The 25,978-nt window shown below is 41.8% G+C and overlaps 1 protein-coding gene across 3 annotated transcripts; it reads right to left on the reverse strand.

Annotated features, from left to right (window-relative positions):
• Positions 1 to 1,523: 1,523 nt before the first annotated feature.
• rcbtb1 (regulator of chromosome condensation (RCC1) and BTB (POZ) domain containing protein 1) lies at positions 1,524 to 25,816 on the reverse strand. Of its 3 annotated transcripts, none has more exons than XM_042081568.1 (13): positions 25,715 to 25,812; positions 25,595 to 25,627; positions 24,178 to 24,442; positions 15,180 to 15,330; positions 14,559 to 14,725; positions 12,520 to 12,678; positions 12,079 to 12,186; positions 11,543 to 11,685; positions 10,372 to 10,562; positions 9,876 to 10,002; positions 9,244 to 9,395; positions 6,324 to 6,454; positions 1,524 to 2,911 (listed from the first exon to the last, which is right to left on the reverse strand). In XM_042081568.1, exons 2-13 carry the CDS (start codon positions 25,609 to 25,611, stop codon positions 2,771 to 2,773), a joined length of 1,752 nt encoding a protein of 583 aa, XP_041937502.1. In that variant the 5' UTR covers positions 25,612 to 25,627; positions 25,715 to 25,812; the 3' UTR covers positions 1,524 to 2,770. The 3 variants fall into 3 exon arrangements, with proteins under 3 accessions (XP_041937502.1, XP_041937504.1, XP_041937503.1); XM_042081569.1 differs by lacking the exon at positions 1,524 to 2,911 and adding an exon at positions 2,944 to 2,973; XM_042081570.1 differs by lacking the exon at positions 25,595 to 25,627 and having other exon boundaries at positions 25,684 to 25,816.
• Positions 25,817 to 25,978: the final 162 nt, after the last annotated feature.

A 25,978-nucleotide genomic window follows, 5' to 3' on the forward strand; every position in this document is an offset into this window, starting at 1 on the left:
CGGACTTGACTCGGATGAGTAGTGGACTAGACTCGGACTTCACTTGGAATTTTTTTTTAATGACTTGGACTTGAATACTGGAGATTCGAACCTAGACTCGGACTCGAGGCATATGACTTGACTACAACACTCACTGATATCAAGGACTGGCACAGACCTCTCCCTCAGAACATCAAATAAGAACTTCAATGTTTCTTGTTTTACTATGAATTTACAGCAAGTAGCCTATTGCCATAATTTTGTTCATTTTAATTCACACTTTAATTCTCCCATTTGCGCGTAAATCCTTTTTTTTTTTTACGCGCTTCAGTTACGTACTTTTCAGTTATGCTTATTCTTCCATTCCCGCTTCTGTCACACACACAGCGCTCAAGTTCGAAATCAAAGTGGCCCTATCAGGGCTCGAATAATCTTTTTGTCTTTAAAGGTGTCTCTCTAGCTCATGAAAAGTTGGCACATCCCACGTATAGCCTAAAGGAGATACAATTAAATAGCCTAGGCGCGAGTGGCGCTTTTGCGCAGTATGCGCACGGTAGGCCTAGGCTAACTTGACACACGCACACAACTGACAGATTAAAAGGAATCAATTTGTTCATAGAAATTGATTCCTTTTAATTAATTTCAATATATTATTGATTGCAATAGTCCATATTTCATTTCAATTTCACAATACTAAGAAATAGACTTAATGATTTAGTCGGAGTGCCATTATCAATTTCACAACGTAACTCATTTGAACCAGACCACCGTCTCTCAGATAGGCCATCCTCAGTGTCAAACACAATAATGCATGTAGTCTTTAACTTATACACAGGGAAAATGCACTAATTGTAAGACTGTTCTCAGGCAATTGCATTGATTCTAGATGAAGACAGCCAGACTGATGAATTATCTTACAATGCACAACTGAACCAAATTAACATAATTTACCAAAACGGTGTGCCTTTACCAAGCAATGCAGAACTTAAAAATAAAGTTATAAACAGTTCAGTGAGTGAACTCACATTTTTCCTGAAATCTTGGGGAAATATTTTAATTATTCACTAGACAGTGTTGTTTAAAGGCTTTTGGAGTAAAATTTTTAACATACCTGAAACTTAATTGAAGAATACTTCGGATGTGTTTCATTGAGTGTATCTTCCAGTAATAAAGTTTTTAACCTACTACTCCCAGGTTCATAGTCCAGTGTTATATCCTGGAGATGAGAAATACGCCTTCTTGGCTGGGAGGGAATAGGGACAATACTGTACCTAGTAAAGAAATCACGGCTCCATATTCATGCTCCTTTGAATGGTAACAGCACAGCTAGTATAGGCTACATTATGTGTAGGTGGGCCCTATGACCCCAAAAGACTGCCATGACTGGGTCTCAAGTCAAAGAAGTTTGAGTAAGGCTGGGTTAATACAAGATGGAATCTTACGTGAGCACAAGGCAGGGCCCCCTAGGATTCCTCATGATAAAATGCCATTTGGACTAAAGGGTTTTAGTGCACATTACAGTGTGGAAAGCAAAACACACTATACATGAGAAGAACAAAACTTTTATTTATTTTTTTCCTTTTATAAGAGGTCCTTGATAACATAAAACTTCATAAAATAGATTATATTTTCAAGGTAATGCAAAAACTATACAGTATATACAATGTTTTTTTCTTCTTTTCAAAAAGCAACTATACACTATAATATTTATTATCTCATTTGTTCTCCAATGCAGCTGACAGCTTTGTAACAAAATGGTGCAATGTTGGCATTTATTGCAACAAAAAATATGTAATTTTATTGTCCCAGTAGGATTTTTTTTTTTTTTTAAGCCATGTCACTAAATTTGAAAATAATGCAACCATTTCAAGAGGAAATGCTGCACATTTGCTGCAAAGTGAACGTGAGTGCTGCAACCTTTCCCCTGGAAAAAAAAGACAGGGTAGAGTTGTTTTTCAAAAACTGGATTAGCTGAAACAAACTTCCAGCTGGCCAGGTTTTCTGCTAATAGAACTCAAAATTCTCCAATGGTCAACGCTAGGCTGGTCCACATTATCTTTAACTGTATTCTCCGATACAAACACAAGCAATTCAAAGCACTCAGCATTTCAATCAGACTGTAAAGCAATGGCTACAAGTCCTTTTTGGTCAATTTTTTAAAGTTAAAAGAATGTCTAATTGCATCTTGGCAGGCAGGTAAACCACACGTTTCCTTCACATTTCAGAAAAAGAGGAGAACCTTTGATTAGTGTAACATTCACCAAAAACATTTAAGTGCAGAATGGAAGGCTCAGAGAGCAGTACTGTAGGCATGAGACTTCCTCTAAAGTGGCCATGAGAGAGGAAACATAACACCCTCCTTAAAATCCTGTGAAAACACCATTCCACCCAAATCCATTAGAGCAGAAAAGCTACTAAGCAACTACTGGTTCTTAGCGTTCCCAGCTAAAGCATAGTCATTGTAATGCCTGTAGCAAAGCCAAAAGCCATTCTCTCTCTCTCTCTCTAAACCCTCACACTGCCAGTACGCATGAGCACCACTCAATCAGAAAAGAGAATAAACACTATAGTGGTCATCACAAAATAATGCAGTCACCCTTTAAACCCCCCAAAAAGTGCAGGCCAGGCTCTCTGGTTGGTGTGTGTGTGTGTGTGTGTGTGTGTGTGTGTGGACAGTAACTGGCTGATGATGGTGGGCGAAGTGTTATTGACGGCAGGGTTCTCAAAAGGGGCATGGTGCCGGCCTGGCGTTCCCACGGCACCACAGTGGTGTTGCCACGGCGAGTGGATCCTAGTTCTTGAAGGCTCCACAGCGGCTGGCGCGGCTGATGAATTCCTTGAGCATGTGGCCGTCGATCTGCCAGAAGGCGGCCGTCTGAGTCACCTCTGTCAGGTGGTTCACGCAGAACTTGAAGCAGAACTCTTCCAGGTCCTCCACGTAGACACATACACAGACGCGCACACAAACAAACACACACATCAGACAGAAACATTCTGCTACAGTTAACCATCAACAACAAGTACTTTGATGCATTGCGCCATTTCATTGCAAATTTCACATTTAACAATATGAGTAAGTAGTTCCCAATTAGAATTGATTTTAACAATCATGGCGTATAATATACAGTGCCTATAAAAGTATTCAACCCCCTTTTATATTTCCGTATTATTATATTTTATTATTATTATTATTATAATATTTATATTTTACTGCTTTTATGAATGGAATCTTGATCAATTTAATTGGCCTTTTTTTACAATATTACCCTCTTTAATGTCAAAGTGAAAGTAGACAGCCCTATTTAAGTTCAGCCACAGATACAGCGGGGAAAATAAATATTGAACACGTCAACATTTTTTTCAGTAAGTATACTTCCAGTGAGGCTATTTGCATGAAATTTTCACCAGACATTAGTATTAACTTAGGTAATCCACACATATAAAAAAAATCCAAACATTAATGTTCTTAAGTAGAGTTATGAGAGTTTTCAGGCCCATTGAGGCCCATTCTTTTAAACAGATAGTCTTTTAATATTGAAGATTCCAAGGGTCCCTCTTGTAAATCCTGATCTTTAGGTAACTTCCAAAACTGTTCAATTGGATTTAAGTCAGGGCCTGAATTTCCTTTCTCTGAAACCAATTGAGAGTTTCCTTTGCTGAATGCTTTGGATCATTGTCCTGCTGGAAGGTCTAGCCATGTCTCATCCTCATTGTTCTGGTGGATGGCAAGATTCTCCCAGAAAAAAAATGGCTCCATTCATCATTTCTTCAACTGTATGAAGTCTGCCAGTACCATGAGATGAAAAACAGCCCCACACCGTGATGCCTCCACCTCCAAACTTCACTGTTGGTATGGTATTTTTAGGGTGATGCACAGTGCCATTTCTCCTCCAAATATGGTGTGTAGTAGGACATCCAAAGAGTAAAATTTTGCTCTCACCTGACCAGAATACATTCTCTTAGTATGTCATAGGCTTGTCCAAATGTTGTGTAGCAAACATTCAATGAGCTTCGAGTTTTTCTTCAGTAATAGAGTCATGTGGGGTGAGCGTGCATAGAGGCCATGGCGGTGGAGTGCATTACCTATGATTTTCTCTGTAACAATTGAATCTGCTGCCTCCAAGTCTTTCTGGAGTGGTCCTTGGCTCTTAGGCTACACTTCTGACTATCCTTCTGACTTTCTGGTCAGAAATCTTGAGGAGATCCTGTGCATGGCCGATTGATGATGCAGTGATGTTCCTTCCACTTGCAGATAATGGCTCCAATACTGCTTACTGGATGATTCTGAAGTTTTGAAATGCATCTGTAACCAGTTTCATTGATATGTTTTGCAACAATAATGTTGCAAAGGTCTTGGAAGAGCTCTTTGCTTTTACCCATCATGACATGTTTCTTGTGTGACGACTTGGTAACGAAAAACCTTTTTATAGCTCAATATGTACTAACCCAGCTTACATTAATTTGCACAGATAGGAGGGATAATTACTCTCTAACTATGTATAGATTTCAGCTCATTCCTTGCCATTCCTTGCCTTTGTGTACTGTTTTTCTTAGTGTGTTCAATACTTTTTCCCTATGCCATTCCACTTTTTTACTCATAACTCTACTTAGGGACATTAATGTTTGGATTTTTTAATATGTCTGGATTACCTAAGTTAATACTAATGTCTGTAGAAAATGTTATGCGAATAGCCTCTCTGGAAGTATACTTACTGAAAAAAATGTTGACGTGTTTAATACTTATTTTCTCCGCTGTATGATATTCTGTAGGATTGAGGTATGGGCTTTGACTCTACCACTCCATTTCTGTGCAGTTTTCACTGTATGCTTCAGCTTATTGTCTTACTGGAAAGTAAATCTTTTCTCAAGTCATAGTTCTCTTGCAGACTAAATCAGATTGTCTTCCAGAAATTCCATATATTTTGCTGAATTAATTTTACTTCTACAAGCATTCTAGGGCCTGCTATAGAAGTATCCCCACAGCATGATGCTTCCACCACCATGCTTCAAATTAGGGATGGTATGTTTTTGGTGATGTCCAGTGTTTGGTTTCTGTCAAACATAGCATGAAGTCTGATGGCCAAAAAGCTCAATTTTGGTCTCATCAGACCAAAGAACCCTCTTCCTTTTGACCTTGGAGTCTCCCACATGTCTAATAACAGCTTTGCCACTCACCCATAGAGCTTTAACTGGTGAAGAACTCAGGCAAAGAACTCAGGCAAAAGTTGTAGTATGCATCTCATCGGTGATTTGCTGGAACAGTTTATGTTTTTTTATGGTCAAAGTTTGCCCAAGTTGTTTTGTGGCTGTTTTTGGAACCTGGGTTGTCCACAGAGATCATGTTTTTTTTAGGTTGTGTATTCAGGACACAGGCAGCTAGCGGATGGTGAGGTGATGTTTGCTGTAAGTGACAAGAAATGTTTTAGCCTAAAAAACGCATGACATCGCTTAGAGCACCTTTAATAATGGATTCCACTGAACTCCAGAGGATGTTCAGTGAATTGAAAATGTTTTGTATCCATCCTTTCATTTATGCTGGCTGGCTTGATGTTTTTCAATAACATTTTCAATAACATTTTCTCTCCATGGTGGAATTGTAGCCAGGAATACCGATTGACCAGTGACTGGACCTTCCAGAGACAGGTGTCTTTATATTACTATAAACATACTATAAATATTTACTGCACTCAGGCGATCATCATTTCTCTAACGGCTTCTACACACAGTTGCGTTCAGTCAACGCATGCCAGTGGGTGTTCCCGACGGTAGCTATGCAAATGACTGGAAGTATAACCGTAATTTGATTGGTTGGTGCCGTCCGTCGATTGGCTTGATTGGCCGGCGCCGTCTATGGGTGCAGCAACAGCTAAACTTCTCAACGCCAGCGACGGGAGAAACGCGACGCAACGGACCCACAATTCAGTTCGGCAACGGATGACGTAAGCCCATGTAAAGTGAATGGGATGTGTCTCCAGCACTGCAATGCACGCAGCTGTGTGTAGAGGCCGTAATTGTGAGACTACTAGCACTAATTGAGTGAACCGCTGTTGATGTAAGTCAGTCACTTTAAGAGGGGTGAATATTTATGTCCTTTGACATTAAAGAATGGAATTTCTGTAAATTATTGTAAAAAAAAAAGGCCAAATCAATGATCAATTGATCAAGATTCCATTTATAAAAGCAGTAAAAGATGAAATATCCAAGCTGTTTAAACTGGGCTCTGTAAAGCGCCTTGAGACGTACTCTTGCGTTATTATCGTACAATACGTGTTGTTAGTGTGCTCTGGATTTACTCCGGTAATTGTTCTCAGTCTGCTTTGGATCAGGTCGTGGTGTGAACTCACCTCTGCATCATAGCGGATGGCGGCGGAGAGCAGGGAGAAGGCGTTCTCCACGGTGATGCCTCTCTTGATGATATGTTGGCACAGTCGCTTCAGACGGTTCTCACAGTAGGAGGTGGCCAGATCCAGAAGCCCTACAGACACAGACAGGATTTATACACACACGCACGAACGCATGCACGCATTCTGACTGCTGTACTAGCGAGCCTGACTCTTCAGCGTTGCAGTCAAGCTGAAGGTTAGGTTCCTCAAAGACCAGGGCTTGAGGTTCGATGGGGTGACTGCTCAATTTGGTCGCTAAACTCTTCCAGTCCCTCTCAGTACTAAAAGATGAACTCTGACTTAAGGTTGCCCTCACAATAAGTAGGTATCAGCTCCGCCTCTCGAGATGACCGGTCGATCTTAGAGGGAGAACCATGACGGAATATTATGTGCACACACACAGGGCCATTAACATTCCCAAAGCACACACACAGGGCCATTAACATTCCCAAAGCACACGCTCTCATTATTTACGACCTCCATCAGGAATTAATTCCTTTATTTCACACAGCCTACAGGAGAGGTCAGAAGCTCATGGCAAGCGTGACCGGTTGGCACATGAGCTCATTTATGACGGCACCCACAACCGTGTGTCTATTTCACACTAATTTGTGATTTTCTGATGAAATACTTGGCCAAATTTCTCCAACATAAAATTATTATGAGGCAGATTAAGCCAGCAAATGATGAAATAATGTTGCAATGATGAGGTTAATAAGGTCTCTGTGCTGTATTATTAAAAGAACAGCAGTTGGTACCCTGTCATCTAGTGCCAAATAGATTTTTTTTTTTTTTTTCTTCTTATTCATAATAGAAAATGGTTGACAAATGTAGCAATAGTCCTTTTCACTCAAGGGTGTTGTTTTTTTCTGTGAAAGCACGGTGCAAGTGTAAATATGATGTGTCAAAGATATGTGTGTTTGTATCGGAACATTTTTGGAGGGTGTATGCAGACTGCAAACTGCAAACAAGTGGAACACAAGTTCCCAAACTGGAGGAAAAATGCTCATTTAAATTACCCAAGATTACCCTGGTTATAAGACAGTTGCACCAGTGCACTTGAGCACAGGAAGTTAACTCAGGTCAATGAGAGTTTCTAGCTCCACCGATCTCAGCTTCCTCATCAGACACTTAGCAGGGCTCCAGGGTGCGACTAAAATTTTTCCTGGGTCACACTGGTGCACCTAACGTCATAAGGGCGAGCGCCTAGACTTTCCTAGCATCTGCTAGGACCAATGCTCCAATACTACAAAAGCATCGCAATACCCTAAAATTAGAAATGTCACAATACCTAATTTTATTAGTATCGATATATCCTACTTTTAAGAATGACAGTCGGTGCGCTTCCCGTAGCCTTTATGTCTTTTCTCCGCACACGCACGCAGCTTTTCGCCTGCATCTGTTGTGATCCGATCGAGTAGCGATGTTGATTTGCACCTCTCAAGTTTGTTTTGCTAACCTACCTAGGCTATGGAATTTAGTTCATTTAGGCCTACTGTTGGATTTTCCGAAATAAGCTACAGAATTTATTGGCAAACTTTTACATCTTGAGAGAGTTCCTTCTAGGTTTCTGTTAGCTCACACGCTATGTCTATCATTAGTGATGATTCCAACAAAATCATAGAAATTAACATTGCAAGACACTTATCTCTTCTATGATCCCATAAATATTTCCTTTGACTTGTTAGTTTTTTGAACATTTATTTGATCATATGACAGAAAACATAATGAATTGCATCCATATATCCTTGGACGACGCGTGACTATTTTGCTCTAGCCTAAAACCGTGAGATAGAAGATAGATAGATAGATACTTTATTGATCCCCAAGGGGAAATTCAAGGTCTCAGTAGCATACAGACATCACACACAACATGCACTTACAGCAGAACAAAAGTAATATAAGTATATAAATATAAAAAACTCCACTGCACAATAGAGACAGTAGATGATAAAAACAATACTATACTAAATACTACTATATAAACTAAATCAAATATCCACATAGAGTGCTTAAGGATGATCAAGCATGAGGCGCTTGCAGTGACAGGGCAGGGACTGAGCCTTTAATTCTGTATGCATGGTAAGGTGCTCGATGAGAGTGAGTGCTCAATTAGACCTACACACAACCACTGTAATAATATTGAAACTGTAATAGTTTAAAAAAATCAATATGAAGCATTCAAATGACTAAATATTATTATTAGTAATTATGCCATTCATACAATACTATACCTTAAAAATATATAAAGTTTATGAATTCCAAAATATGAAATATGGCCCCAAATCAAATCAATACGGTCATTCCTAGTCAATACTCTGACAACAGCTCAGACACGGAATGTATATAGAGAGCAATAAAAAGGGGACCTTGAAATTGTGACGTTAAAGGTGGCGCGATGAAAAATTTGGGTGCACATAAATAAAAAAGTTTGGCGCACCATTGCAACCAATGCAAAAAGTGAGTCTGGAGCCCCACCTAGACAGCTGCTCTGAGGAACAAGGCTAAACAAAGTGTCATCACTAGGAAAACAAAGCGTGGGACACACTTCACTGCCAACCACAGTACAGTGTCTCAAACCACCCACTGCTAAAAGCCTTTATGACTGGTTTGAGGTTGTGTGACGTAAATAACTCAATGTACTGAGAAAACAGATGATGGATTTCTGAAGTTCATCGATTCCCAAGAGAGTAATAAACTGAGCCTATGATGTTCTACCACACTCACACTCACACAGGTACGGGTGTGTGTGCACAGTGCACACACAGCACAACCTGCAAGCTGCAAGCATTCAGTTTAGCTAGGGAATCTCCCCCCTCTTCCTCCCCTTCATCCACACACACACACACACACACACACACACACACACACGAGAACTCACCAATGGCATCCTCTGGTGGCAGATCCACGTTGTCTGTGTAGAGGAACTCCAGGAAGGAGCGGTACACAGGGTAAGAGAACTGGTCAATCTCAATCACCTCCTTCATGTCCTCATTCCAATGTGACTGGAACATTGACCGGAAGTGCTCACACCTGCAAACAGGCCGATGGACATCACTGCTGCAGTCTTCACTTGAGAGCATCATACCTTTCAAAACACCAATCTTACCATACTGACTGATGGTAGATGATTGTTGTTATCATTTATCACATATGATGATCTGAATTCCAGCGTCTATGTCATCATAATGTATTAAATGATGCTAGAATGTGTGAAAACATCATATATATAATGAATTATCTACATCACAACTCACAGGAATATTTGAATTGCATGCTGTTGCATTGCTTGTGTTTGGCTGAATAGTTTGCACGTGGGTGAGCGCATTTGCTGTGTTCACACGCTCTAGTAGTCAGGGGATCACATGCAGATATATTTATGTGTGTGACTGTATGGATGGGCATACCGTCTCCAAGACTGCTTTTGTAATGTGTGTGTGTGTGTGTGTGTGTGTGTGTGTGTGTGTGTGTGTGTGTGTGTGTGTGTGTGTGTGTGTGTGTGTATATAGTCACCTGATCTTTAGGACAGCTTTGTGTACATGAATGTACTTTCCATCAACACTAAACTTCAGGTCGGACGTTTCAGGGCTGTCAAATTCCTTCTTCAGGGACTCCGCAACCGTCAGGAAGTCGTCGTGCTCTACGGACACACAGACAGGAAGTGATGCCACCCCTCAATCTGGACAGAGCAGTCTACTGCACTGACCGTCGGTATGCAGGCATGAAGTGTCCTTCATTTAAGCCAGCCATATGGCTTCTCTTTCCATTATATAGCACATGACAAGAGGTGTGACAAGTGCGATAAAGACTATTTTTAGAAATCAACAGGACCATCCATTCAAGCTGAATGACATGCTCCCTGGATTACATAAACATTGGGAAAAAGCACCACACATAAACCCCACATATAAACTTTGGAAAAAGAAACCCCCTTTACTTCATACACACACAGAAAGATGGACGTACTCCTCCTCCATACACACACACACACACTTTCTCTCTCTTTTACCCATGGCGAGCAGCCTCCACATGACTGAGGGGGTGGCAAAGCATGCGAAGGCGTCGTCGGTGCAGGAGAAGTGTGTGAGGTAGGGCAGGACGATGGCCTGGCCCCGGCACTGGCCCCACATGAACACCTGACCACTCTGGGTCTTTGCTGCCGACGTGTGTGTGGAGTGGCACGCTGCAATCTCGACGATCCTGCATAGAGCACTGACGTCAGCAGGGAGTGGAAGTTCAAGTGTGAGCGAGAGTATGTAAACAGAGCAGTCATGCGGTCATAGGTGGGTGGCATAGCATAATGTCTGCGAGCGTGCGTGTGTGTGACCGAGTTAATTTAGAAAGGTCTCAATATTCATAAAATCACACATTAACATTACTTTACAGCTTCTTTTGCATTTTGTTTAAAAAAAACAAAGCTGTTCTAATGTATGTAAATACATTTGAATGTAAAAGTCCAATGTGAGTGCACGGCACGAGTGAGTTTAAATTGTGACTCGGCACCTCAGTGTCACACTGGGCCATTCCAACACCCATCTTCCCCAAAACAGGAAACTGCTGAACAGGAAACGCCTCACTACAAACAGGAAGTGGTCGATGGTACACAACAATGCAGAGCTACGGCAGTTCATCAGGTCACATAAACATTGTCTACACACACACATTGATTTGTTCCTGGCGTGCCTTAAGAGGGCTTCAATGAGTTCAGTTTCGCTTTTCTGAATCTCTATTCTGGCCTACGTGGGACTAACAAAATCCAATTTTCCAACTGCTCTTCTGCCCCCTCACTCTCCGTCCCTCAGCTGGGGCCACCCAAAGGCCTCTACTACCCACTGTTGCCTTGGCCATGCTTGGGAAGTTAAGGTAGCAGTCAGGTCTTTATGCCAGAGACAATAAAACTAACTACCTAAAAGGCATGCAAACCTTGAAACCTTTAGAACAGCTCACAAACATACTGCCTTGTGTCTTTTGAATCTTAAATTCACTGTAAATGTGACACTGAGCTTATTCCAGTGTGAATCCACAAATCTATCTAATTTCAAATGACATCTATAACAGATCTTCAACTGGGTAGACTCAGTGGTGTACCATATTCTATGGCTCAGCATTCACACATTCCTCCCATCGCACATGACCTTTGACCCTGGCGGGGCCTGTGGCGGTCCCCAGTGATAACTCACCTCTCCTTCTCGGTCATGATCTGCACAGGGCTGAGCTGGTTGCTCTTGTTGCCAGTGCCCAGTTGCCCGTAGGTGTTGGCCCCCCAGGCGTACAGCAGCCCCTCGTCCGTCAGGGCCAGTGTGTGAGCGTAGCCAGAGGCAATCTAGGCAACAGCACAGACAACAAACACACACACACATACATACATACATCCGTTCCTAATTACATGATCAAAACCCTTGGCATATGCGGCTAATGCAATGGGGACCAAACTTTTTCTTCAGAGGGCCAGCTCACTATGCCTGGCTGTAAGAGACTCAGAGTATGTCAGTAACTGTAAATAGTGTAGTGCTGTGAACAGCAGTACAAGCCATGAGAAGTAAACTATTTACAACGGCAGAGTAAAATATAAATACATCAACATATCGGGACTCTAGGGGGAGCTCTACAGTCGCCAAAAATACCTGAAACTGCATAGTATACCTCTAAAGACATAATATGCTGCAAGAAAAGGGGCGAGTGAATAAGACAGCTAGTGGACTAAGGTCATTCTCACCTGCAGTACACAGTAGCCCTGCAGAGCAGCCAGCCGACATGGAGTCAACTGGTTGCCGTTGTTCCCCAAACCCAGCTGCCCATTTCCATTGTAACCCCAACCGTACACCTGCAATGAGACATGATGAATAAATGAATGCAGTGCAACCTACAGTGCAGTGATTAGCTGTACACTGGGACATGGAGATGCACACGGACTACAGGCCAAGTGCAACCTAAACCCAGTCCATCACCCAGCCACTATCCAGGCCAGAAAATGTTTATAACATGAGTAGATTCACTCACACACACACACACACACACAGCAGAGTTTCAATTGCAGTGGAGCGTGTCACAAGCCTCCAGATTTGGCTGTAGGTAAACCCCAGTGTCCAGGCGTGGGTATATGACCTATGGGTTCCCCGCGGAGAGCCATCCTTTTTCACCGGCTCAATCTGCTCACCTCTCCATTATCCACCACAGCCATGGAGGACGTCTGGCCACAGGTCAGGCTGACCACGTGCTTGTTCTGCAGGCAGTTGGACACCTTCCGCGGCGTCGGCTGATTGGCCGTGGAGCCTGAGCCTACCTGGCCGCAGTTGTTGTAGCCCCACGCATACACCTGGAACAGCAACAGCAGTCAACCAAGGGGACAATCAGACACACACACACACACACACACACCTAGAAGTGTCACCCACACATGGTGTTTTACCACCAGACAGTAGTAACCATGCTTCTACATTAAAAGCACCAACCATAAAAGCTATCAATGCACAAATGCAGGGTAAAAAGATAAAAATAACAATTTTCTGACCAACCACTCTTGAGAAATCCTCCATATACAGTGACTAAATTGCATCATTCAAATGTCTTTTACTTTTAAGTTAAGTTCTTTCCTAGATTTTGCATTCACCACATCACATTGTACATTTTTTTATTGCGATTTTTTATCTCAATGTGCACGTTGTGCTTCTCAGAAAAATAAAGTAATGAACACACATATGCAATTAAATTCTACTCATAATGCTCCAACATAAATCAACAGCCCTCTGAGAGAGCTCCTTAAATGACATAAGTCACAATTATTTTATTCTTATCCGTGTTGGTCGACATGAGGCCACCGTGATGTAAGCGGTGGGCAGAAGAATGCGGGTCTTTATTGGACAGGCGGGGGGGGGGACAATGGTGGTGGATTAGCACAGCTGGTCACATGCTGCCACTGCTGCCACGCTAAGCAGCTAAAGCACCACACCAGTCCAAATCTACCTCAAGCCACTTAATATGCAGCTAACCTACATTTCTGCCTCGTTTCACAACACTTCAGAAGGCTTCCAAAAGTGAAGTAGGAGTGCAGGTGGGCGCTTTCACAAGGCTTCCAAGAAGTCAGCCATTCAATCACTCAATCCCACTGAAAGCTCAGAGATTCATATTCAACATGCATACAAGGCCTACTTTTCTAAAACAGCCCTATATGATAGTACAAAGGATAGATGACTACAATATAGTCATATAAAAACAATTCTTTGACTTAATAGCAATAGGGTTATGTTTGCATTTGTATTTTAAACCACAGCCCAAACCTCAGTTAGTATCTTATTTCATACACAATGCACACACAGCCTCTGACATTTATAGCAAGAATTTGCAACGGCAGCGTGGTTTCTCTGCAAATGTGCATCAGTGCTCCGTCTTGCTACAAAGACGCTATCTCACACAAAACAACTGGAGCTGCAACTTCCACTATATCGCAGCAGGGATAACATCACATGTCTGATCTCAAGAATCTTCGGGCAGAAGACCAAAAAGCCCCGAGGTATGCCGTGTGCCTTCAGCACAGAACACTAGAACACTGGAGCCACCTGGAGCCACCTGGAGCCACCTGGAGCCACCTGGGGCAAAGACTGCACTAATCCAGCAGGTCTGACTTGCACATTCAAAGCCTTCAGTGAGATATAAATAACACTTTAAGAATGCCAAGCAGAGAGCACCAAGCCCAACACCAACACCAAAACCAGCCACCTGCTAACAAATCCCAGTACATGTTAGCTACTTAACTTCGACAAGGCCAAGCAGGCATACCAAGCTCAAGTCTTCTAGGAGCTTTACGAAGTTCAAACACTCTGATAGAGAAGAGCATGACTCACAAGTGTTGGCCATGATCTGATAATCTAGACTGCCCATTTCAGTGATAACTACCACCTACTAACACAGATTTTGGAGCATTTTCACTCTGCAGCGAGGAATAGTTGAGCAAAAATGTCAACATGCTCTAAACATTTGAGGCCATCCGCACACTCACACAGGAAATTACCTCAGTGAGCAGAGTCTGCATACAAACAAAATATACTCTCTTCCATCTGTACAAGAATATTTCTGGAAACAATGCATTGTGGACACTTTTTTGAATACAGGTATGCAAAGGAAAAATATCATATTGAAAAAAACAAATTCCCCTAGTAGATAAAGCCACAAACACTCTCACACACACAGACCCCTTACCTCCCCTTCAGATGTAAGAGCCATGGAATGGTGAGAGCCACAGGAGACCTCTGTGATTCGCTTGTTCTGCAGGTTGGTGGTCACCAGCACCGGTGCCACGCCCTGATTAGTTGTTCCATTGCCCAGCTGGCTGTAGCCATTGTGGCCCCAGGCGTACATATCTCCATCTGCCAGAAGAGACACTTATGAGACAAAGCCTCACGCACAGAGCACTTCAGCCCAGCAGGTGACATTAGTGTGACTAATCATATTGAAGGTGTACAGGGGAGAGGGAGAGATGGTATAAAAGTGGGTAGCAAGTGTGCAGTGGGTTTTAATGCCGTCATCATGGAATGATTGCAGAGGTAGCAATGATGTCCAGTTCCTGTTCACGTGGATGTTGGGGTATGAAACTACCACCTACTAAAAGGTCAAGGAAACAGATGATGCAGTTTAGGCACGCGTTACAGCTGACAGGAGGCTGGGCTAAGGGACAGGTGAGGGAGGGAGGGAGGGGGAGGATGAAAGGAAATGAGAGGAGAGGAAAGGAAATGGGTGGAGAGGAGAGGAGTGGGGGGGTAGAAAAGAGGAACAGGAAGGAGAGGAGAGGAGAGGGACTGCGGGGGTGGATGGAGCTCTTACCTTCGGTGGCCAGTAACACATGAGGTCCACTGCCGTAGCTCAGGCTGACCACCTTCTTCCCACTCAGGATGTCCAGCTTTTTGGGCACGATAGTGCTCTGGCTGTCACCAGTGCCCAGGCAGTTACTGCAGTTCAGCCCAAACACGAACACCTGTGGGTCAGAACCATGTATGTTTATGTATCATGGAGCATACAAACACCTGGAAGTCAAAATGACCAGAGATGGCGTTAATGAAGTCTGCTAAAGCATAATTCTCCAAGCTTAGTCAGCTCATGAACACTTCACAAGTTAGGACACAACTCTGTGGGTCTGTTCGCAATGGAAGGCAGCTGCCAGCTGCCTCGCTGCCTTCAACTGTCTAACTAGTCATTTGTCATAGCAGGCATCAAGGTACAAGTGATGAACTTTGTTTCGGACAGCCTAGCAAGATTGCAACACAAAACACTGTTGCCAGGATACCGACAGCTGACTTAATAAGAGGGAGTTGAAGCAGAAATGTTCTAAAGAATCTTTGGTTGAAGGCAGCATTAAGAATATATACACTGCCTTCAAAATTCTACAAAACAAAGATATCTTAGAAGGCAGTATCTTATTAACGTTTTTCATGTGACGTATTCTAGGTTCTATAGCTTTGTTTACATCCAGCTGGTAGGCAAGGGACAAGTTGAACCCATTGAACATCGTTGTCTGCAGCTGCCTCTCAGTAGGCTACATCTATGTATTTCAGCAGTGTCAACATTTCAGGCATCAATAAAGGTGATGATGAAAGGCTATCAAATATTGAACAGTGGGATAACTTGTCACAGGAACGTTGTTTCGCTAAAATCGCCCTGATTTGGTGCATTGATCTGTATCGATAACGTTATGGGAGAACCTGCATGTAGCCTAATGGTAGCCTAACTTTTTTTCTCTGTTCAAAACTCGGTTTACACAAAGACAATAGCCTTTCTTAGAAGCTGTGAAATTTGACCAGAAAGGAACATGACTTCCTTCTGAAAGCTGACACAAAATCAAACAATATTTGATCATTTAACTTCAACTGAACAGCGACAGGTCTTGGTAGGCAATAGACTCAGCAGACGTTAAAACGGTAGCCTACTGTTATAGCCAGAGTCAGTCAGCATCATGTAACATTAATGGCGTTAGTCATGAATCCTGTAACATATTATATCATATAACAGCGATGGCTTATTCGAAGACGATCTGCATGGATATATAACAACCCAGAAAAACTCAGAATGTGAGTGATAAAGTTCATTAATTGTATGAAACTTTTTATTAGTTATCCATTGCAGCATCGCCTATATTAGGCTGTTATGCTAGCTCAGCCTTTAAATATGTTATTTTGGTCATGTGGACTTGATTAAACAGGTAAAGATAATTCATAAACTGCTTATTTCTTACATGACTGAAGCAGTAGCCTAGGTTCAACAGTGGTGTTTGAGGTTGCTGTGTTAAGTTGTTGTGTGTGATCGCTAAACAATTAGGATCAAATCAGTTTATTTTGACATACGGGAGTTAGCCTGACCTGTAACGTTAGCCTATAGCACATAAGCCTATTCTGTTTTCATTTATTAGCATTTGTTGTGATTATATAATCAAATGACACTCATGATAACTTGAAATAGAAGGACAGAAGATAGGTGATTGATGTCCACAAGCACGAATTTCACGAGACAAATTAGAACAAACTGTTCCGGTAAAAATAATCTTGCCATGTTTGAAATGCTGCACTTTTTCCCTTCATAGCCTATCTCTGGCAATTCATTTTTGGATGACTAGATACTAGTATTTTAGCCTACGTCTTCGTAGACAGTAGGCTACACCATTAGGCTATCTTGAGAATAAAAGACTTCACAGCTGCTAAGGATCATCCTCCACAACCACGAGGATAGGTAGGCTAAACGGTCGTTCATCGCCTTTTTGCTTCTTATTGTAAAACCAACTGTTAGGGCCTACACACGTGGTCGGCATCCCGGTCAATATTTGATATTAAAATTTCAATTTTGAAGCTATTTGTAACTATGTGTAGCCTATGCAACCCGACTGTTGTAGGCTTGCTTACCACTCTCTGCAGTGCCTTGCCTACCATTCTTGCCTACCACTCTAGCTGTAAACAAACGGTCACATGACATTATGACGTAGTTGCAAAACCTTAATACCCAGGGGGCAAAACACCCGTTTTTTACGAAATCAGACATGGGCTGCTGTAAAAGGTTGTCATATAAAAATGAAATCTATGATGTCTGAGGATCATGACCTGGGTGGACAACCCGGTCAACAACTTGGAACTTGTAGGATGTGTTCAAAGTACGCATGTCCCCCCGCAGAAAAATACGCTTTTGAAGCCCTTTGCAGTTCCCTATTGCAGCTAGCAGCCGCGATCAAATGCCATCATCCAGAACTGCTTTCATATCTCTGCTATATATCATTTTAGTTGTGAAATCTACAGCCCTACCAACACAACGGGAATACAGCTTTCAAACGATATCTTGATTGTACAAGCAGTATGAAATATAGTTGTGATTATGTAACGTTACATTGAAAGACTTTGAACTTCTGTTGCTAATTATCCATGTTTCTCCACTAGCACTAGTTCTAGCTTAGCCTGCTGCAAAGAAAATAGTTTTGATTGATCAAATAGTTTTACGTATACTACTTACCGAAAAGGTGATCTTGTAAAACAGTCCATAAATAAGATATCAGTCGGTTCTGTCTTTGTATCCTTGCACTTTTACTATGCACAAACTTAGTCCACAAACACATCAAAAACACAACGTCTTCTTCTGCAGTGGTGCACGATTATGTTAACGCTACTTCCTGTATTGTTGAAAATCCCATGCAAAATAGGCTAGGCTACTTGGATTTTCATTTCACCACTAGAAGGCAATAAATAACCACTTATTGCTGCTGTGGACTGCAAAGACATCGGCAGCGATAAAATATCGAGAAGCTGGCGAAATCAAGGTTGAGAAATTCCATGGTAGCCTAAGTGCTTTTCAATTTTCATTATAAAACAATTACAACCCAAAACAGAAAAACTTGGGACGTTGTGTAAAATGTGAATAAAAACAGAATGTAATAATCTGCAAATCTCTTAAACTCATATTTACTTGAAAAAAGGACACAGACAGCATATCAAATGTTGAAAATGACAAATTTGACTATTTCATGAAATATATATTTTAATTTTGAATTTGATACCAGCAACATGTTTCAAAAAAAGTTGGGACAGTGATAACAAAATGCTGGAAAAGGTGTGTAATGATGAAGAAAACAAAAGGAGGAATGTTTCAAAACTAATTAGGGTAACTGGCAACATGATTGGGTATGAAAAAGAGCATCCCAGCAGGGTCTCTTAGAAGTAAAGATGTACGGGTATTCATCACACAAATGATAAAACAATGCCATTTTAATGCTTCTTAAGATGAAATTGTGAAGTATTTGGGGAGTCCATCATCTACAGGACAAGGGAAGGAGCTGAAAAACACATTGGATGGTCGTGGTCTTCTGGACCTCAGATGGCACTGCATCAACACCAGACCTGTTTCTACACCCGTCATTGTAAAATTCTAACAACCAAAATTGTATTGAGACACAATACAGAAAATACCACCGTCTTATCTGGGCCTGAGCTTGTTTAAAATGAACTGAGGTAACGTGGAAAAAGGTCCTGTGGTTAGACCAATCAACATTTGCCATTGTTTTTGGAAATCATGGACTCATCTGGGCTAAAGAGGAGAGGGCCTATCCATGTATCCAACCTATCCAACTTGTTTTAGTGCTCAGTTCGAAACCCAACATCTATGACTGTGTGGAGGAGCATTAGTGCCTACAGCATGGGCATCTTGCACATTTGGCAAAGCACAATCAATTCTGAAAGATGTATACAGGTTTTGAGCAACATATACTGCCATATCTATTCTAGAGAAGACCTTGAATATTTCAGGAAAACAATGGCCAAATGAATTCTGCACATATTTAAATAGTATTTCTCCATAGAGAAAGAGTTCAGGTGCCAAAATGGCCTGTCTGCAGTTCAGATTTGTCAAATTAGGTGCATAATGGAATGGAAAGCATGACTAAGAATACCCCATACTGTTGAGCAACTGAAATCGTGTAGTAATGACTATTTGCTAGAGTTCATTCTCAAAACTCTAGCAAATAGTCTCCTCAGTTCCTAAATATTTACAGAATTTTGTTAGATGAAGAGGTGAAGCAGTACAGTGATAAACATGCTCCCGTCCCAACTTTTTTTGAAACATGTTGCTGGCATCAAATTCAAAATGAACATATATTTTCCATGAAATAGTCCAAATTTTCATTTTCAACATTATGTTGTCTGTGTCCTTTTTGCTGCTAAATATGGGTTTACGAGACTTGTATATTATCACATTTAGTTTTTATTTGCATTTTGCACAACGTCCCAACTTTTTCTGTTTTGGGGTTGTATTTCAAGTCGCTATTAATATGAACACTATAATAATGATGAATCGCTTGGGCAGTAAAAAATCAGAAATGTTGGATGGTCTCTGGATGAGGGCCAAGCATTTTCAATTCCATCTACACAGCCTGCCTGGCCTGTGTCAATGGCCATGGCAATATCATGTGGTTGTGTTAAGGGTTGTCAGAAGAGCTGCTCCTGTGCAAAGAGGGCAATTCCATGCTACATAGGATGCCTTTGCCAGGGGCCTGAAGAAGAGCAGCAGCTCTGTTGAGGGGGACCTGGACAGGGTGAACCAGCTGAACCACTTCTACAACAGGTTTGACTGCCCTGCTCCAGCTCCAATGGCAGTGGTCTGTCCACCACCCCCTGCTGACTCAGACATTGCTCTTGTTTGCGTGCCTGCCCTACCCCCACCTCCCAGTCTCTCCAGCTCTGCATCCCAGTGACACCCAACAACCTAAGCCACCATCACCTCACGCCCTGCCCCCACCTGACGCCTCCTTGCCTGTGCCTGTTGAGGTGTCCACGACTCTGGCATCCTTGACAGGGACATCAAGGAGGTGGTCATTCCCCAGCCCCCATGCACCCCCACACCCCCTCAATACCAGTGCAACACTCACCTCCACATCACAAGCTATCGTACCCCCACCATCACTGGATATTGCACCCCTCCCCCACATAGCGATCACGAACAATGAGGTGACAATGACTTCAGTCAACAGCAATCACACACAGATCCCAGATGCACCCCACACCCCCCATCATCACAGCAGATCAAGTAAGAGTTCAACTAAAGAAACCCCAAGAAGGCCTGACAGACTGTGTCCAAGGCTACTCAAGGCCTGTGCTGCTGAACTGGGGAAGCCACTGAAGCACATCTTTAACTTGAGTCTACGCCTCGGACAAGTTCCAACACTGTGAAAGACATCAAGACATCACTTCATTTCTCAAGTGCTTTTAACACCATCCAACCCCTCAGACTAGGAGACAAGCTATTGCAGATGGGTGTGGATGCTCACCTGGTAACCTGGTACAGATTACCTGACCAGTCCTGTTCACCCTGTACACATCTGACTTCTGCTACAACACAGAGTCATGCCACATACAGAAGTTTTCTGACGCAGGTCTAAGCCCACTCTGCTACCAGTCTCCATTGATGGGGTCAATGTGCCTACAAGTATCTGGGTCTCCACCTGGACAATAAACTGGACTGGTCAGCCAACACGGACACACTCTACAAGAAAGGGCAGAGCAGGCTGTACTTCCTGAGGAGGCTGCGGTCCTTCAATGTGTGCAGCAAGCTCCTCAGGATGTTCTACCAGTCTGTTGTTGCCAGCGTCCTCTTCTATGCAGTGGTATGCTGGGAAGGAAGCACAAAGAAGAAGGATGCGGGGCGACTTGACAGGCTGGTAAGGAAAGCTGGCTCTGTAGTGGGAGCTGAACGAGTGCATCACTTCAATATCTGACAAAAGGACCCTGAACACTGATCAACATCTTGGACAATGAGTGTCATCCACTCCACAGCACTATTGTAAAGCAGAAGAGCCTGATCAGCTGGAGACTTCGCTCACTGCCTTGCACAACAGACAGACAAGGAAGTCATTTTTCCCCAGGGCCATTGAACTGTTCAATGCTTCACCTAAGGGAAGAGGAGAGATAGACTTCTCCGCATAGTCTGTCTGCCTCTCCACCCCCTCCATGTTTGGATACTGTCTGTCCACTAGCCACTTTTTACCACTGTCTTACTGCCTCACTGTTTGCGTGCTATATTAGCACATATGCATAACCCCTCCCTCCATGCCACAGCCAAATTGTGGCCACACTTATACCTTTTCTTAATATAGAATATCTAAATCTATCTTAATATCTAAATCTATCTATCTATCTATCTATCTATCTATCTATATAGATTAGGGCTGTCAAAATAACTGATTAATTTCGATTAATTAATTTGAGAAAAAATAACTGATAAAAAAAATAATGCAGATTAATCGATTCCGTATGACCCCGAGCCGTTGTAGTCAGTAACCATTAGACTGTAAAATGAAGGAGAGAGAAGAAAATGTGCTGACTAGATCATTGATTGGAACATTTACTTTTAAATAACAAACAAAATAAAGTGTTGATTAAAATAAAGTCCTCTGCAATGTCTGCAGCAAGGAATTTGCATATCACCGGAGTTCATCAACTTTAAAGTCGCACATCAATGCAAAGAAATAGTGTTGACATTAGGGGAAGTGTTAATTTATTTTCATTGTGTCCCCTAGGTTCTGTGGCCTATCTGTGGCCTGATATACCTTGTATGTGAAAAACAACTTCTTCCCGAAGCACTTTTGAATTTATTTCCTCAGCATATTAGGTCATATCATAGATTATTATGGCCATTATTAAAATAATAATACAAGAGTTTTTTAACTTTAATGTCACTAATGCTGATTATTAAATGATTTATTTAAATTTAAAAATGTAAAATACTTTCACAGCAAAAAATATGTGATTCATTTAGATTAATTAATCACAGAGTATGTAATTAATTAGATTAATTTTTTAATCGATTGACAGCCCTAATATAGATAGATAGATAGATAGATAGATAGATATAGTTTTTTCTATAGGTGTTTATATTACCTTGCCTATGCTCGCTGATATGTCCATACTTATTTTATGCTGGTCTCTAGACTTTATTCTTGCACTGTTGCACTGTTGGACTTACTCATTTGCACCATCACCATGACACTCACTCACACAGAGCACCTTACCTTACCTTTCTATGCACAGAGAATCACAGGCTCAGTCCCTGCCTCAGTCATTGCAAGCGCCTGTTGATAAATCACCCACTATGTGGATACTGTTTTTAGAATTGATTTAGATTAACTGTTATTAAGTATAATTTGTATTTTAGTATATTCTTTATCTTCTACTGTCCTTATTGCTTAGTTGTTTTTTTATATTATATACCATTAATTTCTTTTTTTTCTGCTGTTAGTGAATGTGTGTGTGATGTCTGTATGCTACTGAGACCTTGAATTTCCCCTGCGGATCAATGAAGTATCAATCAATCTATCTATCTATCTATCTATCTATCTATCTATCTATCTATCTGCTGAAACACTAGAGAGCAGCAACAGCAGCAGTGACTCTGAAAACAGCTAAACAAATTGTAAAAACATTATTACAGAAATTAGTTATCACCCTGAATTGTAATCTGTTTGCCTGTTTCATTAATTGTTTTTGTTTTGTTTTACAAATTGCTGCTTAATGTAACTGTTTTAATCAGTATTTTTTTAAAAAAAAAACTACTCCACACATGACTCCTGTGTGTTTTAGTCTTTCAACATTTAGTTGTCTATTTTACACTCCAAACACCTGGATTGAACTCCAGAATAACCCGCCTAACCCCAAATCCTGAAATCCTTTTTTTTAATTTCGATAGAATAAATAAAGCTATCCCACTTGTGAAAGAATATTAGAAATACTAGACATTATAATACAAATAACAGATCTTGCATAAATATGCAAACTATGTAGGCCTACTGTATAGAAACAGAGCTGTACTACAATTCACATCAGTTAACAGATTAACAGTAAACCTTTCTTGGATCTTGTTTGACTTGATAGGCTTGAAATTGAATTCCCTCTAAATGTGTTAATGGGTCTGAAGTCTGGTTAGTAAAATGATAAAAATATTATTTCATCTGTAAAAGTTAACTTCACATGGTATTTTGTTTATTTTAACAACAAAGGGAAAAGAATGCTACCGAATATAATGGAATGTTCTTTAAATATTTATAAATATCTTTGTATACCTATGAATTAAGAGGCATTGTTAACTCTTACATTCTAATTACATGTACAATCAAGGCTTCAGATGAAAGCCTATCTTCCACTCTTTTGAAAGGTGTGCTCAGTTTGTTTCTAGCATAAAGTATCAGGGAGATATGGCCCAGGATTCATGGATATAATTAAACCTTTTTAGCATGATTGGGTGATTCCGGGGAGTTAAAGCAGAATTTGAGGTAGCATTGTTTTGACCCTAATTGTAAGTTTCCAGCAGCTTGTTGACCGGGTTGTCCACCCAGGTTGTGATCCTCAGACATCATAGATTTCATTTTTATATAACAACCTTTTACAGCAGCCCATGTCATCTAAACCCCCTTTGCCCCCTGGGTATTATACAAATATATGATTCAGACATGCATCGATGCCTTGTTGCAACTGAATGCCATCTTAGAATGCAGGATTTTTCCCTATTTCGGACAAAGCCTCTGACTCAGGCCACCCGGTCACTTCAGCATCTAGTCATGAGTTGCAGCAATGGGAAGAAGTAGGTTACAGCTTAAATCTGTGTAAAAGCCTTTTCTGGCTCAGCGGCAGGGTGCAAAGAGATCGGCATTGTAATGGTGCAATATTACAGGGTAGCAAAGCGTTCAACTGTTTTAACTGTTTGCTGTTTGGCCAATTTACACTGAACCAAAGAAACACAACATGCCAGCCACACAAACAAACAGCATCAACCACCATCTCTTCACAGCAACAGGTAGGTGACTTACCTCATCGTCGTGGGTGATGTAGATGGCCTCGTTGGCCGAGGTGCCAAAGACGCAGGCCTGTCGGATGGAGACAAGTTCCTGGGCAGACATCAGCGTGAAGAGTGGCCATTTGCTGACGTCCACCATGACTGGGCACTTCAGGGACTGCCGGGCCGAGCGGGCAGGCAGAGTGGAGGAGCCAGGGGGCGCGGGCAGAGGTGGAGGTGGCGGCACAGTCGGGCTAAGGATGGGGGTGGCTCCGCAGCTGCTGCCCCTGCTGCTGACACTGAACACGACAAACAATACACAACCCCCCACAACACAATCCCGGTAACAACACAAACAAGACACACACACGCGCACAGACACATACACATACACATGCACAAACCACTGGTCAAGCACTGTCAGAGGGAGGCTCTAGGCACACAGCTCAGCGTGACAGCAAGGGGTATCAAATGAACTTTGCCTAAAAAATCATTGTTGCTGTATCATGACAAACTTACAGCATATGATACATCAAGAACACCAAGTCTGACTAAAATTGAGCAATTTAATTGTATAATTGACGCAAAGAAAACAAGGCTAATCATTAATGTAAATGTAAGTAAAGAGTACAAATCAATCACGAATAGTCTCAACAAGAACTTAGCGTCTTCATTTTATCCTACACTACCTCGAATAATGCTCATGCTTGTTTCGAGTTACACAATTAGATGTACTAAAACGCTTAGAAACACAAAGAAAACATAAACGTGGCCAGATGATTGAAATAAATGCTAGAATAGCTCATAACCACACTGACAGACACACACACTGCTGACCTGTCGCTCCAGACAGCTCTCAAAACATTATTGTGCTCGCCGGATGTATCCAACTCGAGCGGACAATAATGTTAGCTACATTGTGACAGTAATGCTATGTAATGGTTGGTTAACTGGTTTTGGCTTAGACTACACCAGGTCAACCTCCCATCCTAAAACTAATGAGGGTATTGACTGTGCTAATTTAGTCGGCGGTCGCTATATACATTTCAGCGAGACCAAGCCAAAGACGAATGACATACGCTTTATCTTACAAGTTGGCTAGCAGGATTTGTTAGAGATATTAACAGTACGATTGGGTTAACGCTATTGAGATGCATGTGTACAGACACCAAAAAAGCTGTGACCGTGTTAGACGTTTGCTAACACCACCAACACGAAACAAAAGCTTGCAAACCAGGCTACAATCTACAATGTAGCTGTGACACAAGGTAGGGAACACTAACGTTATCTGGCAAGTTAACGTTACGTTAATACTACCTGGCTAGCTGAGCTTTCTAAAGAATCTCAGCTAGCTAGCTATGTCACTAACATACATCTGCTTACCATTTCGATGTAAGTTAGCAAGCTAGCTAGCACAGGTTATCGTTACAGCTAATGGTAACTTTACTAACCTAGAGCACCGCTCCATCGCGACACCGGGAAGACTGAGAGAAAAAGAAACAGTTAGCAGTTTAAAGGGGTCAACTACAGGTAAACCTACCCTATTCACAGTTGGCAATTAGCCGTATTACCGATGCCGAGCTCCCGTTTGTTGACAATTTGCAGCTATCTGCTGCGTCCCAGACTGCACAGCTGATGTTGATGCTCTTACCAGCCACGCTGTACTTGAACGCGGACGTCTTGACGTCACTGCCAAGCTGTGGCATGAACACGCAACGTCCCCAAAAATACTGTATCAATTATTTGAGAAGTTGGTATAATCAGTTATAATAATACAACGATTATGTTTATGACATGCCATTACTTATCAGCTGAAGTTTAAATTGGCTGTCCAC

This window comes from Alosa sapidissima, chromosome 23, assembly GCF_018492685.1.
Source record: "Alosa sapidissima isolate fAloSap1 chromosome 23, fAloSap1.pri, whole genome shotgun sequence".
Classification (NCBI taxonomy): domain Eukaryota; kingdom Metazoa; phylum Chordata; class Actinopteri; order Clupeiformes; family Clupeidae; genus Alosa; species Alosa sapidissima.

Bases quoted from the DNA above. Each gene is read 5' to 3' on its own strand.
- rcbtb1 (XM_042081568.1), bottom strand. The intron at 11,686-12,078 runs GTGAGAATGACC...GCTGTTGCCTAG, and splicing joins AGGGCTACTGTGTACTGCAG to ATTGCCTCTGGCTACGCTCA. The intron at 9,396-9,875 runs GTGACTATATAC...GCCTGTTTGCAG, and splicing joins AAAGCTGTCCTAAAGATCAG to GTGTGAGCACTTCCGGTCAA.